The following is a 13,341-nucleotide window of genomic DNA, read 5'->3' on the forward strand; positions in this document are numbered from 1 at the left end:
ACAGCACTGTGCAACCCCCTTTCACAGCGTTTGGTAGGCGACATATAAATCCAGCGACCCGGTACAGAGGCTTCGAGTTTCCACACTACACTTGCTACTATTGGCGTTTTCATGTCAACACAATCACGGTGTTGAGCAGGTATAAGGAGAGGGGTTTTCGCGATTCGGCTGAAACGGATGTCTGTGTGTCCAATTTTACCCCCCGATTTCACCAATCGGAGCATATTTCGCCCTCTATCTGGCTCAATTTTTGTGATTGATACTTCGACGGCCGACGGGCGGGTCTTCCCTTTTCGACTCTAACTTCTGAGCGTGGTCGTTCCATTATCCGAAATCTGAGTCTCGGGTTTGTTTTAAGTATCTGATTCATAGGTGTGGATAGAATTGTTGAGCGGGAAGTTAATCTGCATTTACCGCAATAATATTTAGCGATTTGGGGATGAGGAACGGTTTATAGATTAGAAGCCGAAGAGGGACAGTTTAGTCATGGTCAAATTATATTTAAACTTTGAAATTAACCATTTTTAAAAGATTGAAATTATATAATTTTTGGAATTTTTAGTTAATTCCTAAAAAAATCCAAATTATGAGACATGTATATGATTTGCTGAGTTTATTGAAACAGTAGGATCTTACTCCCGCTGGAGTTAATTATTGATGGAAATAGAAAAAGCATTAGAAAATATAAAAAATAAAAGAAAGAAGAAAACGAAAACAAAAGCAAATACAAAATCTATGTAAATGTGCAGAGTCTCCCCCTCAGACTAAAAGTACGAATTGCAGTAGGGCTTCTTCTCTCTCTCGCCCTCCTCTCTCAGTAAGGCGCACGTTTATAACTAACCTGCGCCCTTTTTTATCCTACGCCATTTCGTGTATGATCCCCAATTAATCGATTATCCATCGACAACACTCGGTAATCAATTCGTATTGTTTAATTCTTCTGTTTGAAATATTAGTAACAATTTTATGTGAACTATAATCAATAGATTACTGTTATCGCTTTCATTCAGTCCCTAGGGTTTTTATTTTCATTCACTTGTTGCTGCAGCGAGATCTAATCAGGGGAGACACAGAGTGAGTTTGAGTGAGAGTTTCTCAGAGTTAGGGTTTTGATGCGTTGGTGTGGTTTGGGAGATCCTGTGCTCGGATATGGCCAATCATGGCTCCAAGTTTGTATCCGTCAATCTGAATAAGTCCTACGGGCACCATCATTTTAATGGGGGTAGCGGCCCCGCGACTGCTGGTCGGGGGCGGGCCGGGGGTGGAGGGATGTTGGTTCTATCTAGGAACCGAGGAGCTGCCCCCAAGGTTGTTCCTAAATTATCTGTTCCGCCCCCTTTGAATTTGCCATCATTGAGGAAAGAACATGAGAAATTTGATACCTCCGGACCCGGTGGGGCGGGGGCTACTGCTGGTACTGGGACTGGATCCAGACCTTCGTCCGGGGTTGGCTGGAACAAACCTGTCGCATCTGCCACTGCATTGGCCGAGAAGATTGAAAACAGGGTTAACGGAGTGGGTGATGCAGCTGGGGCAAGTAGAGTTGGTTCTTATATGCCACCGTCTGTTCGTTCTACGGGGCCTGCTGCTTCTGTATCTCGAGAATTCTTACCGTCTGCAGAGAGAGCTATTCTTTTGAAAGGTGAGGATTTCCCATCTCTGCAGGCTGCAAGGCCTGTCTCATCCGGGGCATCACAGAAACACAAGGATGGGTTAAACCAGAAGCAGAAGCAAGTCTTACATGATGATTCTACTCAGGATAAAGAGGAAAGCTATCATTTGGGTCCAAAGGATGATATGCATCCTCCCGGACAGTCCTTGGGAATAAATCCGTCGGTGGAAAATGGTAGTGCAGTCCACATAAAGGCTGGTGGAAGGATGTCCGATCAAATTAAGAAGCAGGAACATCTGTTGCCTGATCCACTGCCACTCGTTCGCATGAATCCAAGGTCTGATTGGGCCGATGATGAGCGTGACACGGGGCATGGGTTTGTGGAGCAAGGACGAGATATTGGATATTCAAACAGCGGAAATTATTGGGATAGAGATTTTGACTTGCCAAGGCCCAGCATTTTACCTCACAAGCCAGCTACAAATCAGAACGATAGATGGGGCCAACGAGACAATGAAACTGGGAAAGTTATTTCTAGTGAAGTCTTTAAAATGGACCCGTATAACAAAGATGTGAGGACACCTAGTCGGGAAGGTAAGGAAGTCAACAAATGGAGAACATCTCTTCCTAAAGATGGGGTTAGCGAAATTGGAAATCATAGAGTTGATATTGGTGCAAGAATGGCTGTTAATAATATGGCAAAGGAGAACAAATATGCCCCACCTTATTTTGGAGGAGACACTGTTCATGATGGCAGCAAGGATTCTGCATTTGGGAGGAGGACCATGGGACTTGTAGGACAACAGATGCAACGAAATAGTTCAAGTGATTCATATAATAACAGAGGGGCAGATCGTAATTCTCGGGATCGCCATGCCTTTGACCAACCTAATAGGTTTAAAGCTGATATTTTTCAGAATAATGCATTGTCCAGACCCTATATTGCTTCTAGTGGGAGAAGGCCTCCTATAGCTGACCCCATACAGGAAAAGAAGTTTTCAAATAGTGATAGACCCTACTCAGATGATATTTTCTCGAGAGACTACATTTCTTCAGGATTTGATGAAAGGGATCTCTTTTCAGATGGTCTTGTTGGAGTAGTTAAGAGGAAAAAAGATGCCGCCAAATCTACTCATTTTCATGATCCTATTCGAGAATCTTTTGAGGCAGAACTTGAAAGAGTCCAGAAAATGCAAGAGGTTGAGAGACAGAGGATCGTTGAAGAGCAAGAAAGAGCTTTGGAGCAAACTCGAAGGGAAGAGGAGGAGAGACTGCGAAGAATTAGGGAAGAGGAGGAAAGGCTGCGAAAGCTGGATGAAGAATCCCATGTAGCTGCATGGAGGGCAGAACAGGAGCAACTTGAAGCTGTTCAAAAAGCTGAAGAGCTGAGGATTGCCAGGGAAGAAGAGAGGAAAAGAATTCAGTTAGAAGAAGAGAGGAGGAAACAGGCTGCGAGACAGATGCTTCAAGAATTGGAAGATAAGATGGCCAAAAGGCAGGCTGAAACTGTAAAGGTTGATGCTTCTTTACCTAAAACCACCGTTAACGAGAAACTAAATGCAGCTGTAAAAGAAGATCTTGTATCTAGGAATGAAGACTTGGAAACCTGGGAAGATGGTGAGAGAATGGTGGAAAATGTTACGAATTCAGGTTCATTTAATTCATCAGCTTATGTCAAACCTGCTGAGATCAGCTATCCTCCCAGAGAAAGTTCTTCAAACTTGATTAACCAAGGAAAACCTATTAATTCATGGAAAAGGGATTCTCTGGAATATGATGGCAGCTTCCCTTCATCTCAATCAGATCAAGAAACTGGTCATTACAGTCCTTGGCAGGATGCAGTTGCTGGTGGCAGAACAGGTTCACGAAGAGAGTTCCATGGTGGACCTGGCTTCATGCCTTGTAGGTCTTACGGAGTGCAAGACTCTTACTCAGATGATTTTGGATATCAAAAAGAACAAAGATGGAATCTTTCTGGCAGTTCTGACTCTTATGGGAAACTCAGAGAGATGGATTTCGATTTTCAGGATATTGCAGATCGATATGGAGATGGTGGATGGGGACAGGGACGCACTAGAAGTGGTGCTCGTCCTCCTTACCCAGAACGTTTGTATCCTCATTCTGATGCAACTGAATTTAATTCCTACGGGAGATCTAGGTACTCTGTCAGACTGCCTCGTGTCCCTCCCCCTCCTTCAGTTTCTTCAGTTCAAAAGACTAATCTTAGGGGAGTCAGTGAACACTCTGGTCCTTCAGCATTTCTAGATGACAGCATTCATCATAATCATGCTTCACTAACTGAATCTGGTAGGGAGTCAGATTATTATGGCACTAATCAAGGAGGTCCTCGGCCATCTGAGATTTTTGGAAGGCCGTTAGAAAGTAATTCCTCTGAATGTCAGAAATTGAACAGTGGATCGAGGTGTGATTCGCAATCTTCACTCTCCGTTTCCAGCCCCCCAACTTCTCCACCTCAACTATCCCAGGATGAGTTGGATGCATCTGGAGATTCTCTTGTAACATCTGCTGTAGCAGAAGGGGACATCAATTTAGTTACAAGGACTGAATCTGATGCCCACAATGGTGACTCTGGACATAATGCAATGATGATTGTGCAAGATTCTGTTTCAACTATTGAGGATGAAGAATGGGCTTCTGAAAATGAAGATGTAATGCAACAGCAAGAGGAATATGACGAGGATGAAGTTGGTTTTAGAGAAGAGGAGGAAGTGCGTGATAGGAATGTTGAGGATCTTGAGCTGAACCAGAAGTTTGAGGTACGGGAACTTGAGCAAAGAGACGTACCTCATGTGATGGACAATGTAGTCTTAGGTTTTGATGAAGGTGTTGAAGTTGAAATACCAAGTGATGATGTTGAGAAAAGTATAGGGCATCAAGAAAAATCATTTGGGATGAATGATGGTTCTGTCAGCATGGCTGAAGAAAGAGTCATCATTGATAGGTTTCCATCTGATGAACAAAATCTTCTGACTGCAGAGGATTGTCCTGGGACAAGTGCTGATAGCTCGTCTTGGAAAGTACTGGACACACCAGCTTTGCCAGGTTCTATTGGTCAAAATGTTGTTGCAACCTGTACAGCAGCAGCAGCCGATATCTTAGATGGTGCTGATTCCTCAGGTAGCACCTGTCTAGCTCCCCAGCCAACTGTACTTTCCTCAACAGTTGATGTTACAGCTGTGACAAGTCAGCCTATCGTGTCATCTGTATCTTCTACTGGAAGTCAGGGTGATTTACCAATCAAGCTTCACTTTGGGCTATTTTCTGGCCCTTCTTTGATTCCTTCTCCAGTGCCTGCTATACAGATTGGTTCCATACAGATGCCCCTTCATATCCATCCTTCTGTTGGTCCATCCATTACTCATATGCATCCATCACAGCCTCCAGTGTTCCAATTTGGTCAGCTGCGATATACTTCTCCTATCTCACAGGGAATTTTGCCAGTACCCCCTCAATCAGTGTCTTTTGTTCCGCCTAACATGCTTGGCCATCTTAATCTAAATCAGGATGTTTTAAGCTCTGGAAATCACAAGGATGCTCAAGATGCTTCCACGCAGAACATGAGCAAGGACGAGACACCATCTGTTTTAGTGAATGGTCAGCCAAGATCTGTTTCTGCATCATCTGTGCAATCTAATGGTGGGCTTCTGTTGAGTGTAGATACAGTTTCAAATGAGAATTCTGCCGTCCATTCATCTACTTCTGGGGCCTCTGGGCCCTGTGATGGAAAATTGATGTCAAACTCAAGCTCACATGCTGAAGAGAAAGGGCAGCTTCGTGCTGCTTCAAGGAACTATCCACCACCATCGAAGGCAAGGGGATCTGACAGACAGTCCCATCATGCACATCCAATGACACAGTCTGTTAATGTTGACAGAAATTATGGAGTAAGAGGGGCAGGTGCATTGTCTAGTGGCAGGGGGAGAAGATTTGCTTATGCAGTTAAAAGTTCTAACACAAGATCATTGGTCCAGCATCATGATATGCTTGCAGATTCAAATGGTTTTCACAGGAGACCTCGAAGATCTGTCCAACGAACTGAATTCCGGATTCGTGAAAACAATGACAGAAGACCAGCACCTGCAGTGGCTTCTTCTAGTGCTTTAACTAGAAGTGGGGCCAAGAGGAGTAGCATGTCTAATAGAACTATGAAGCACACTGAGCCCTTGGCATCTGGAAAGACGATATCTTCGGAGGTTGATTCTTCGAGTAAGAGCCAGATTATCTCGAACTCTGGTGAAGCAAATCTGAGGAGAAATGCTTTTGAGGAGGATGTAGATGCTCCGTTACAAAGTGGTGTTGTGCGTGTTTTTAAACAACCTGGCATTGAAGCCCCTAGTGATGAGGACGATTTCATTGAAGTCAGATCCAAAAGGCAAATGCTAAATGATCGGCGTGAACAAAGGGAAAAGGAAATAAAAGCAAAATCATGGACCACCAAGGTAATAATGATTGAAGAAGAAGCTCCTAGCACATGTTTGGCAATTTTGTGTTGGTATCTGTTTCTTCTCCTGAACTTACATTTTTCTTTTCTATATGCTAATTACATCTTTTTTTTAATCACATCAGCCACCACGTAAACCACGTCACTCCAGACAAAAGGATGTAGTCTCAAGAAGCAATAATAAACACCCAGTACCATTGGGCAGTGAAGGAACAGTTGTTCCTCAATTGGCCTTTTCTGTACCTGAGAGCTCTCACTTTGGAACTGGAGGATCAACCGCATTTTCTTCTGCAGCTTCCCTGCCTCCAATTGGCACTCCTCCTTTTAATTCTGAAGCACATACTATCAAGTACATCTCCTAAGCAAAAACGTCAGTTTTGGTATTTTGTATTAGCAAAATAACTAATATATTCTTGAACTTGTGCGTCTATATGCAGGCCTTCACAATCAGATTCTGTATCTGTCGTCTCTAACAGTGGAAAAGAACGTGAACCTGGCCTTTTTGACAGCAAAAATATGGTATATGATCATATTGAATCGCTCTAGTAATGTCTTTATTAAAAATAAAATAAAAATTATGACCTGTGCTAGTGATTATTGGCTCTTATACTCCTAACTCCTAAGAGGCAGTCGTATTCCAGTTCATCTGACAGTCTAAGGGAAAAATCAAAACTAGTTTAACTTTAACCAGAGCCTGATTTTCATCCTTAGGTATGTGCATTTGAGATTTGTGTTGACAATGGTATGCTATAACGTTTAGTGGTTCATATCTTCCTAAAAGGTAGCTATATATCCAATACCAGAAACAGCTTGAGTTTCAGTGATCGCATTCTTTCTGTTAGTTGAAACCAAAATGAAAATTACTTAGCAATTTGATTTGAATGGACCTTTCTAAATTTCAGCAAACCCTTGGAACTTTTAGTTTGCTCAGCTATATCTTGTTTTCGTTCTCTCTTTTATTCAATAAAATGTGTTAATCGATTAATTTTATGATAGGTTATGTCTTTAAGCCAGACACAAATTGACGAGGCTATGAAACCTGCTCGGTATGATTCACAAATTTCTGCTGTTGGAGGTCATTCCAGCCCAGTTAGTGGCCAAGTCTTGCTACCATCATCTATTTTGACAAAGGACAAAACATTTTCTTCTGGTGCAAGTCCAATCAATTCATTGCTTGCTGGAGAGAAAATTCAATTTGGTAAATTTTCTGCCACAATGAACTTAACATATGCTGAGATATTCCTCTTGAAAAACTTATGATTTTCTTTCCCCCCTTTTTCCTGTTGTCAGGTGCTGTTACATCTCCCACAATTATTCCTCCTAGTAGCCGTGTTGTATCACATGGGATTGGTGCTCCAGGTTCCAATCGACCTGATGTGCAAGTATCCCACAACTTTCATGTAGCAGAGAAAGAAAATATACTTTTCTTTGAAAAGGAGAAGCACCCGAGTGACTCTTGCATTCCATTACGAGATTGTGAGGCTGAAGCAGAAGCAGCTGCTTCTGCTGCTGCTATTAACAAGGATGAGATAGTTGGGAATGGCTTAAGCTCAGTCAATGACACAAAGACTTTTGGTCGTGCTTCTGTTGACGGCATTACGACAGGTAGCTCTAGTTACAGTAATAAAGAGGGGTGGAGAATATTATGTGGCTTTGCATCGTAGTTTAATTCGTATTCCTTACTTTTGCAGGTGTGCTTGGAGATCAGCAGATGACAAGTCAATCACTAGGTGAGGAGTTGCTAAGTTATTCTCTTCCGGCAGATCTGTCAATTGAGACAACACCAATCTCCTTATGGCCACCATTACCAAGTCCTCAAAGTTCTACTGGCCAGATGCTTTCTCATTTCCCTGTAGGTCCTTCCCACTTCCCCTTTTATGAGGTGAACCCTCTGTTGGGGGGTCCAATTTTTGCATTCAGTCCACATGATGAATCTTCTGGTACACAATCACAACCCCCAAAGACTACAACATCCAGTTCTGCTCCTCTTGGTAACTGGCAGCAATGCCATTCTGGTGTGGACTCGTTCTATGGTACTCCGGCTGGATATCCTGGTCCGTTCATTGGTCCTCCTGGAGGCATACCTGGGGTTCAGGGGCCTCCCCATATGGTTGTCTATAATCATTTTGCTCCTGTTGGACAATATGGGCATGTAGGTTTGAGTTTTATGGGTACCACCTATATCCCATCTGGGAAGCAAGCTGATTGGATAAATAATGGTTCGTCTACTGCAACGCATATTGGTGAGGGAGACATTAATAGTGTGAATATGACTGCTGTGCAGCGAAGTTCTCCCATTACGACTCCCATTCAGCATCTTGCCCCAGGATCTCCACTCTTGCCTATGCCCCCACCATTGCCCTTGTTTGATGCATCACCATTTCTGGTAAGAGCTTCTTGATTAATTATATCCTTTTCTGAAGTTAAGTTGCTTGACAAAATGTGTTATATCGTGGACAGTTTATTCTTTTCAAAGTTCCTCACTTTTTGTCCTGGTTGGTTTGTTAATTGGTGAATTATTGGATTCGAAATTTGAATGAGATTGTTCTTTATTTCTTCAAGCATATGAAATGCATGTCAAAACTTCCATTATATCGTGAAAAATGTGGTGATTTTAATTTTCAGACTGCCCCTGATTTGCCTGTCCATGCTCGATGGGGGCACATTCCTGCTTCTCCGCTTCACCCAGTCTCTGTTTCTCGACCATTGCAGCCACAAATGGAGGGTGCATTGCCTCCTCAAGCCAGCCACAGAGACTCAATTGACCAATCTTTAACTGCCAATCAGTTCACGGAGTCTTGCACTCCCACATTATCAGATGACACTGGCCCAACTTTCTCTACTGCTGCTGATACAAATGGTGTCCCATTTCGTGCTGAATTAGGAATGGTAGATTCAGTGAGATCCAACACGGCTTCATCAGGGCAGACTGCAGTTCAGAGCATGTCCGCAAGTGCAAATGCTGAATCTGGCAAGATCGATACAATTGAGACTGGGAAACGATACAATAATGCAAGATCTGTGAAGAGTCAATTCTCAAATAAGAGTTTGCCCACCCAACAGGGTAATACCTCTGGTCGTTATTATCAGAGAGGCCACACATCACAAAGGAACAATGCAGTAAATGAATTGCCACACCGTAGGATGGGTTTCCATGGAAGGGGTGGCGCGGATAGAAATTTGCCTGCTGTAAGGATGAAACAGATCTACGTGGCTAAACAGACCACTACTGGGAATCCCTCTACATGAGTCAGGAGGATTGCGAATTATGGATGTTAGAAGTGCATTTTCTATGACTGACACCCGATTTTGGGGGTATACGAACCCTGCAGTTTTGGAGCTATATAGAAAACATTTTTTTGATCTCTTGGAGCCTATCTGTTGTGTCGCTGTTTGGCAGAGATCCATTCTAAATCGAGCACTGAAGTTCGTTTCCTCCATCGTGCTGCTGCTAGTAAAGAAATCATGTTTGTGTACCTGCCATTCGACACATTTTAAGTCTCTTTTTTAACTTCTTGAATGATGTATTGGCTTATTCACTTTAGTTAGTATGTGGTTAAAATAGAGTATGATAATTGTCAGGTATGATGATGTGGTTTTGGTATGAAATATTATCATATGTTAGTACATTTTTTTATCATCAACCTAATTGTCTTTTTTTAGATTATTGTAATGATATTGTTGTTGAACAATGAATGATTGGATCAAAATTTTTAGAGAAGATGTAGAAATAAAAGATTATATGGATTGGCAGAAAGTAAACGTTTATTTCTTGAGAAATGAATGAATTTCTTACTACAGATTGTAGCTACATATATCCATTATACGAGAATTCGACTAACTCTATAACTAAAAAAAGTTAACTGCCACTAGTGGCTAGTTCTTCCTGACTGCTAGCTCCTGTTCCGAGCCATGCAGAACAATCCCCCATAATCCGTCAAATCTCCACCTTGGAAGATTGATCAACATCAGACATAGAACAAATGTTTATCAACCTTAAACTATAGTCAAACTTCTCCTTGCCCAAAGGCTTTATTAAGATATAGGAGGGATTATGAGTTGTATCTATTTTCTCAACCTTCACCAGTCTGTTCTCAATTTCACATTGGATAAAATGCAATCTTACATTAATATATGCTTGCACCGTTCATGGAACATCTGGTTCTTGACAAGGCAGGTTGTTGATCATTCTCAATTTCACATTGGATGAAATGCAATCTTACATTGATATGCTTGCACCATTCATGGAATATTTGGTGCTTGACGAGGCAAATTTCTCCATTGTTATCACAATACACTGCTACAACTCCTTGATCTATTCCAAATCTGCTGTTGAAACACTCAACCATTTGCTTTCCTTCACAGTTGATGTCAGGGCCACGTATTCAGCCTTCGTGGTAGACAATGCTAGTACATTCTAGAGCCTAGACTTCCAAGAAATTGCAGATCCATAAAGAGTTAAAACATAGCCAGTCTGAGATTTTCTTGTATCCACATTCTTAGCATAATCTCAGTCACAGTAGCCAACTAGACAAATCCCTTTCTGCTTGCTCCATATTTGTACAATATCCCAAGGTCTCCAGCTCCTTCAAGATACCTCGAAATCTACTTCAATGCATTCCAATGTTATTCCCATGGTTCTTCATGTATCTGTTCGTAGCAATAATTGATGTAGCACAAGTATTAGAGGAACCTCTCTAATGTGCTAACGAAAATGAAACAACACAATTTGTTGAAGGAACAACTTCAACGTGTCGTGAGATAAAATAATCCGAATCTACGGATAAAAGGAGCTTAATCCAAAGCCCTCAAAAGACAAGATCTAATCCAAGATCTTAGAAGAGAACAAAGTCCTAATTATATTTGATATTCAAAAGTGAGTTCCATATGTTGAGGCAATACCTCTATTTATAGGATACAAAAGCATTGACAACTCAATGACAACTATTACATAGCAACTAGTTGACAACTAATAAACAACCTATACTTGACAACTCATAATCAACATAAATCCTTAATAACTAAGGCTTCTAGAAGTGTATAAAGGATAAACTTGACAACTAAGTGACACCTAGTAGCAAAGTTCAATTTGACTTTCTCTTCTTTGTAGTAGCAAAATTGATTTTGGCTTCTTCTTTCTTTTCTTGAGTAATATAATTGGTTTAAGACTTTAGTGTTCAAATTTGATGTCCCTCATCATTCTCCTCTACTTGTTTGAAACTCGACCTCGAGTTATCCTCGTAAAGTGTCTGCTCCGGGAGATAGAGTGATAAGTCTGCCACGTTAAACGTATTTGAAATATTCATCTCACTTGGCAATTCTACCACATAGGCATTATCATTGATCTTCTTTAGGATAGTGTATGGGCTATATTTCTTTTGTCTTAAATTTCCATGAACACCGGTAGGTAATCTCTCCTTTCTAAGGTACACCATAACCTTGTCACCAACTTTGAAGGTCATTTCCCTCTTCTTCTTATCAGCCAATTGCTTGTATTTCTGATTTGAAGCTTCTAATACATCATGGACCTCTTTAAACAGCTCAGAATAATTGTCACCAAACGTCTTAGCTGATCTTGAACTCTCCTTTGTTGGTAACTTTACTAAATCAACCACATGCCTTGGAATTTTAGTGTAGACAATAGAGAATGGGCTACGACCTGTTGACCTATGCTCGGAATTGTTGTAGGCAAACTCTGCAAGAGACAAAGCTAAATCCCACTGTACTTTCTTCTCTCCGCATATACAGCGAATTAAATTACCCATAAACTTGTTCACCACCTCTGTTTGGCCATCTGTTTGTGGATGCGCAGTGCTTGAAAATTTTAATTTTGTATTGAATTGCTTCCATAATGTAAGCCAAAATGCAGCAAGGAATTTGCTATCACGATCCGAAATGATTGATCTTAGAATACCATGTAGTCTAACTACTTCTCTAAAGAAAAGGTTTGCAACATGATGTGCATCGGTTGTCTTACGACAAGGAATAAAATGTGCCATTTTAGAAAATCTGTCAACTATCACGTAAACAGCATCATGCCCTCGTCGCGTCCTTGGTAATCCAAGTACGAAATCCATTGATAGATCTTCCCATGGTGCAACTGGAATTGGTAGAGGCATATAAAGTCCAGTGTTTTGAACTTGGCCCTTGTATACTTGACAAAACGGACACCTTTGCACAAACTTGCCGGCATCTCGTTTAAGTTGGGGCCAATAATAGCGTGCTTCCAGATTAGTGATAGTCTTATCACGCCCAACATGACCACTGAGATTACTTGAATGCATCTCTCTAATAAACTTATCTCGTAGAGAACTTCTTGGGATGCATAGGCGGTTTCCATTAAAGATATATCCATCTTGTACCACATAATTCTCTTCTAATGGTAATCCTTTAATATACTTCATCTAAATTTTCCCGAAGTCTTCATCATTTTTGTATAATTCCTTAATTTGATCTACTCCTAGCAACTCAGCTTCGAAAGAAACCATAAGACTTGCACGTCGGCTTAAGGCATCTGCTACTCGATTAGTTGCTCCAGACTTATGGACGATAAGATAATTGAATCTCTCTAAGTATGCCTCCCACCTTGCCAACATGCGATCAACATGCTTTTGATTTCTAAAATGCTTCAAAGATTGATGATCGGTGTAGACAATGAATTCCTTTGGCAATAAATACACCTCCCATGTCTTTAATGCTCTAAAAACTGAATACAACTCTTGTTGGTAGGTACTCCATTTCTGTCTAGCCTCACTTAGTTTCTCACTGAAGAAAGCAACAGGTTTCCTCTCTTGAGATAAAACTGCCCCGATGCCTACTCCGCTTGCATCACATTCCAACTCAAAAGTTTTGTTGAAATCCGGTAATATTAAAACAGGTGATTGTGAAAGCTTCTCTTTAATCTCTTTGAAGCTATCTTCAACCTTTTCATCCCATTTGAACTTCCCTTTCTTTAGACATTCAGTAATTGGTGCCATGATGGTACTAAAATTTTTAACAAATCTTCTGTAGAATGTGGCTAAACCAAGAAAGCTCCTCACTTCAGAGATAGTTTTTGGAGTTGGCCACCTCTTTATTGCCTCTACTTTAGACTCATCAACTTGAATTCCATCACTTGATATGACGAACCCCAAGAAAACTAACCTTGTCTCAACGAATACGCACTTCTTCAAGTTTACATAGAGTTTATTTTCCTTTAACACATCCATCACCTTCTTGACATGAGCAAAATATTCCTCCCGGTTCTTGCTATATATTAATATATCAT

General features: G+C 41.2%; 1 protein-coding gene across 3 annotated transcripts; it reads left to right on the forward strand.

Moving 5' to 3' along the window:
- The first annotated feature begins 755 nt into the window (after window positions 1-755).
- Window positions 756-9,701, forward strand: LOC121808396. 3 transcript variants are annotated; one of them, XM_042208867.1, is made up of 8 exons: window positions 756-913; window positions 1,049-6,072; window positions 6,200-6,423; window positions 6,512-6,593; window positions 7,071-7,272; window positions 7,365-7,679; window positions 7,766-8,460; window positions 8,787-9,701. In XM_042208867.1, the coding sequence occupies exons 2-8, from the start codon at window positions 1,150-1,152 to the stop codon at window positions 9,321-9,323; spliced, it is 6,978 nt and encodes a 2,325-aa protein (XP_042064801.1). In that variant the 5' UTR covers window positions 756-913; window positions 1,049-1,149; the 3' UTR covers window positions 9,324-9,701. The 3 variants fall into 3 exon arrangements, with proteins under 3 accessions (XP_042064801.1, XP_042064799.1, XP_042064800.1); XM_042208865.1 differs by having other exon boundaries at window positions 757-913; window positions 8,700-9,701; XM_042208866.1 differs by lacking the exon at window positions 756-913 and having other exon boundaries at window positions 979-6,072; window positions 8,700-9,701.
- Window positions 9,702-13,341: the final 3,640 nt, after the last annotated feature.

Source organism: Salvia splendens, chromosome 6 (genome assembly GCF_004379255.2).
Source record: "Salvia splendens isolate huo1 chromosome 6, SspV2, whole genome shotgun sequence".
Classification (NCBI taxonomy): domain Eukaryota; kingdom Viridiplantae; phylum Streptophyta; class Magnoliopsida; order Lamiales; family Lamiaceae; genus Salvia; species Salvia splendens.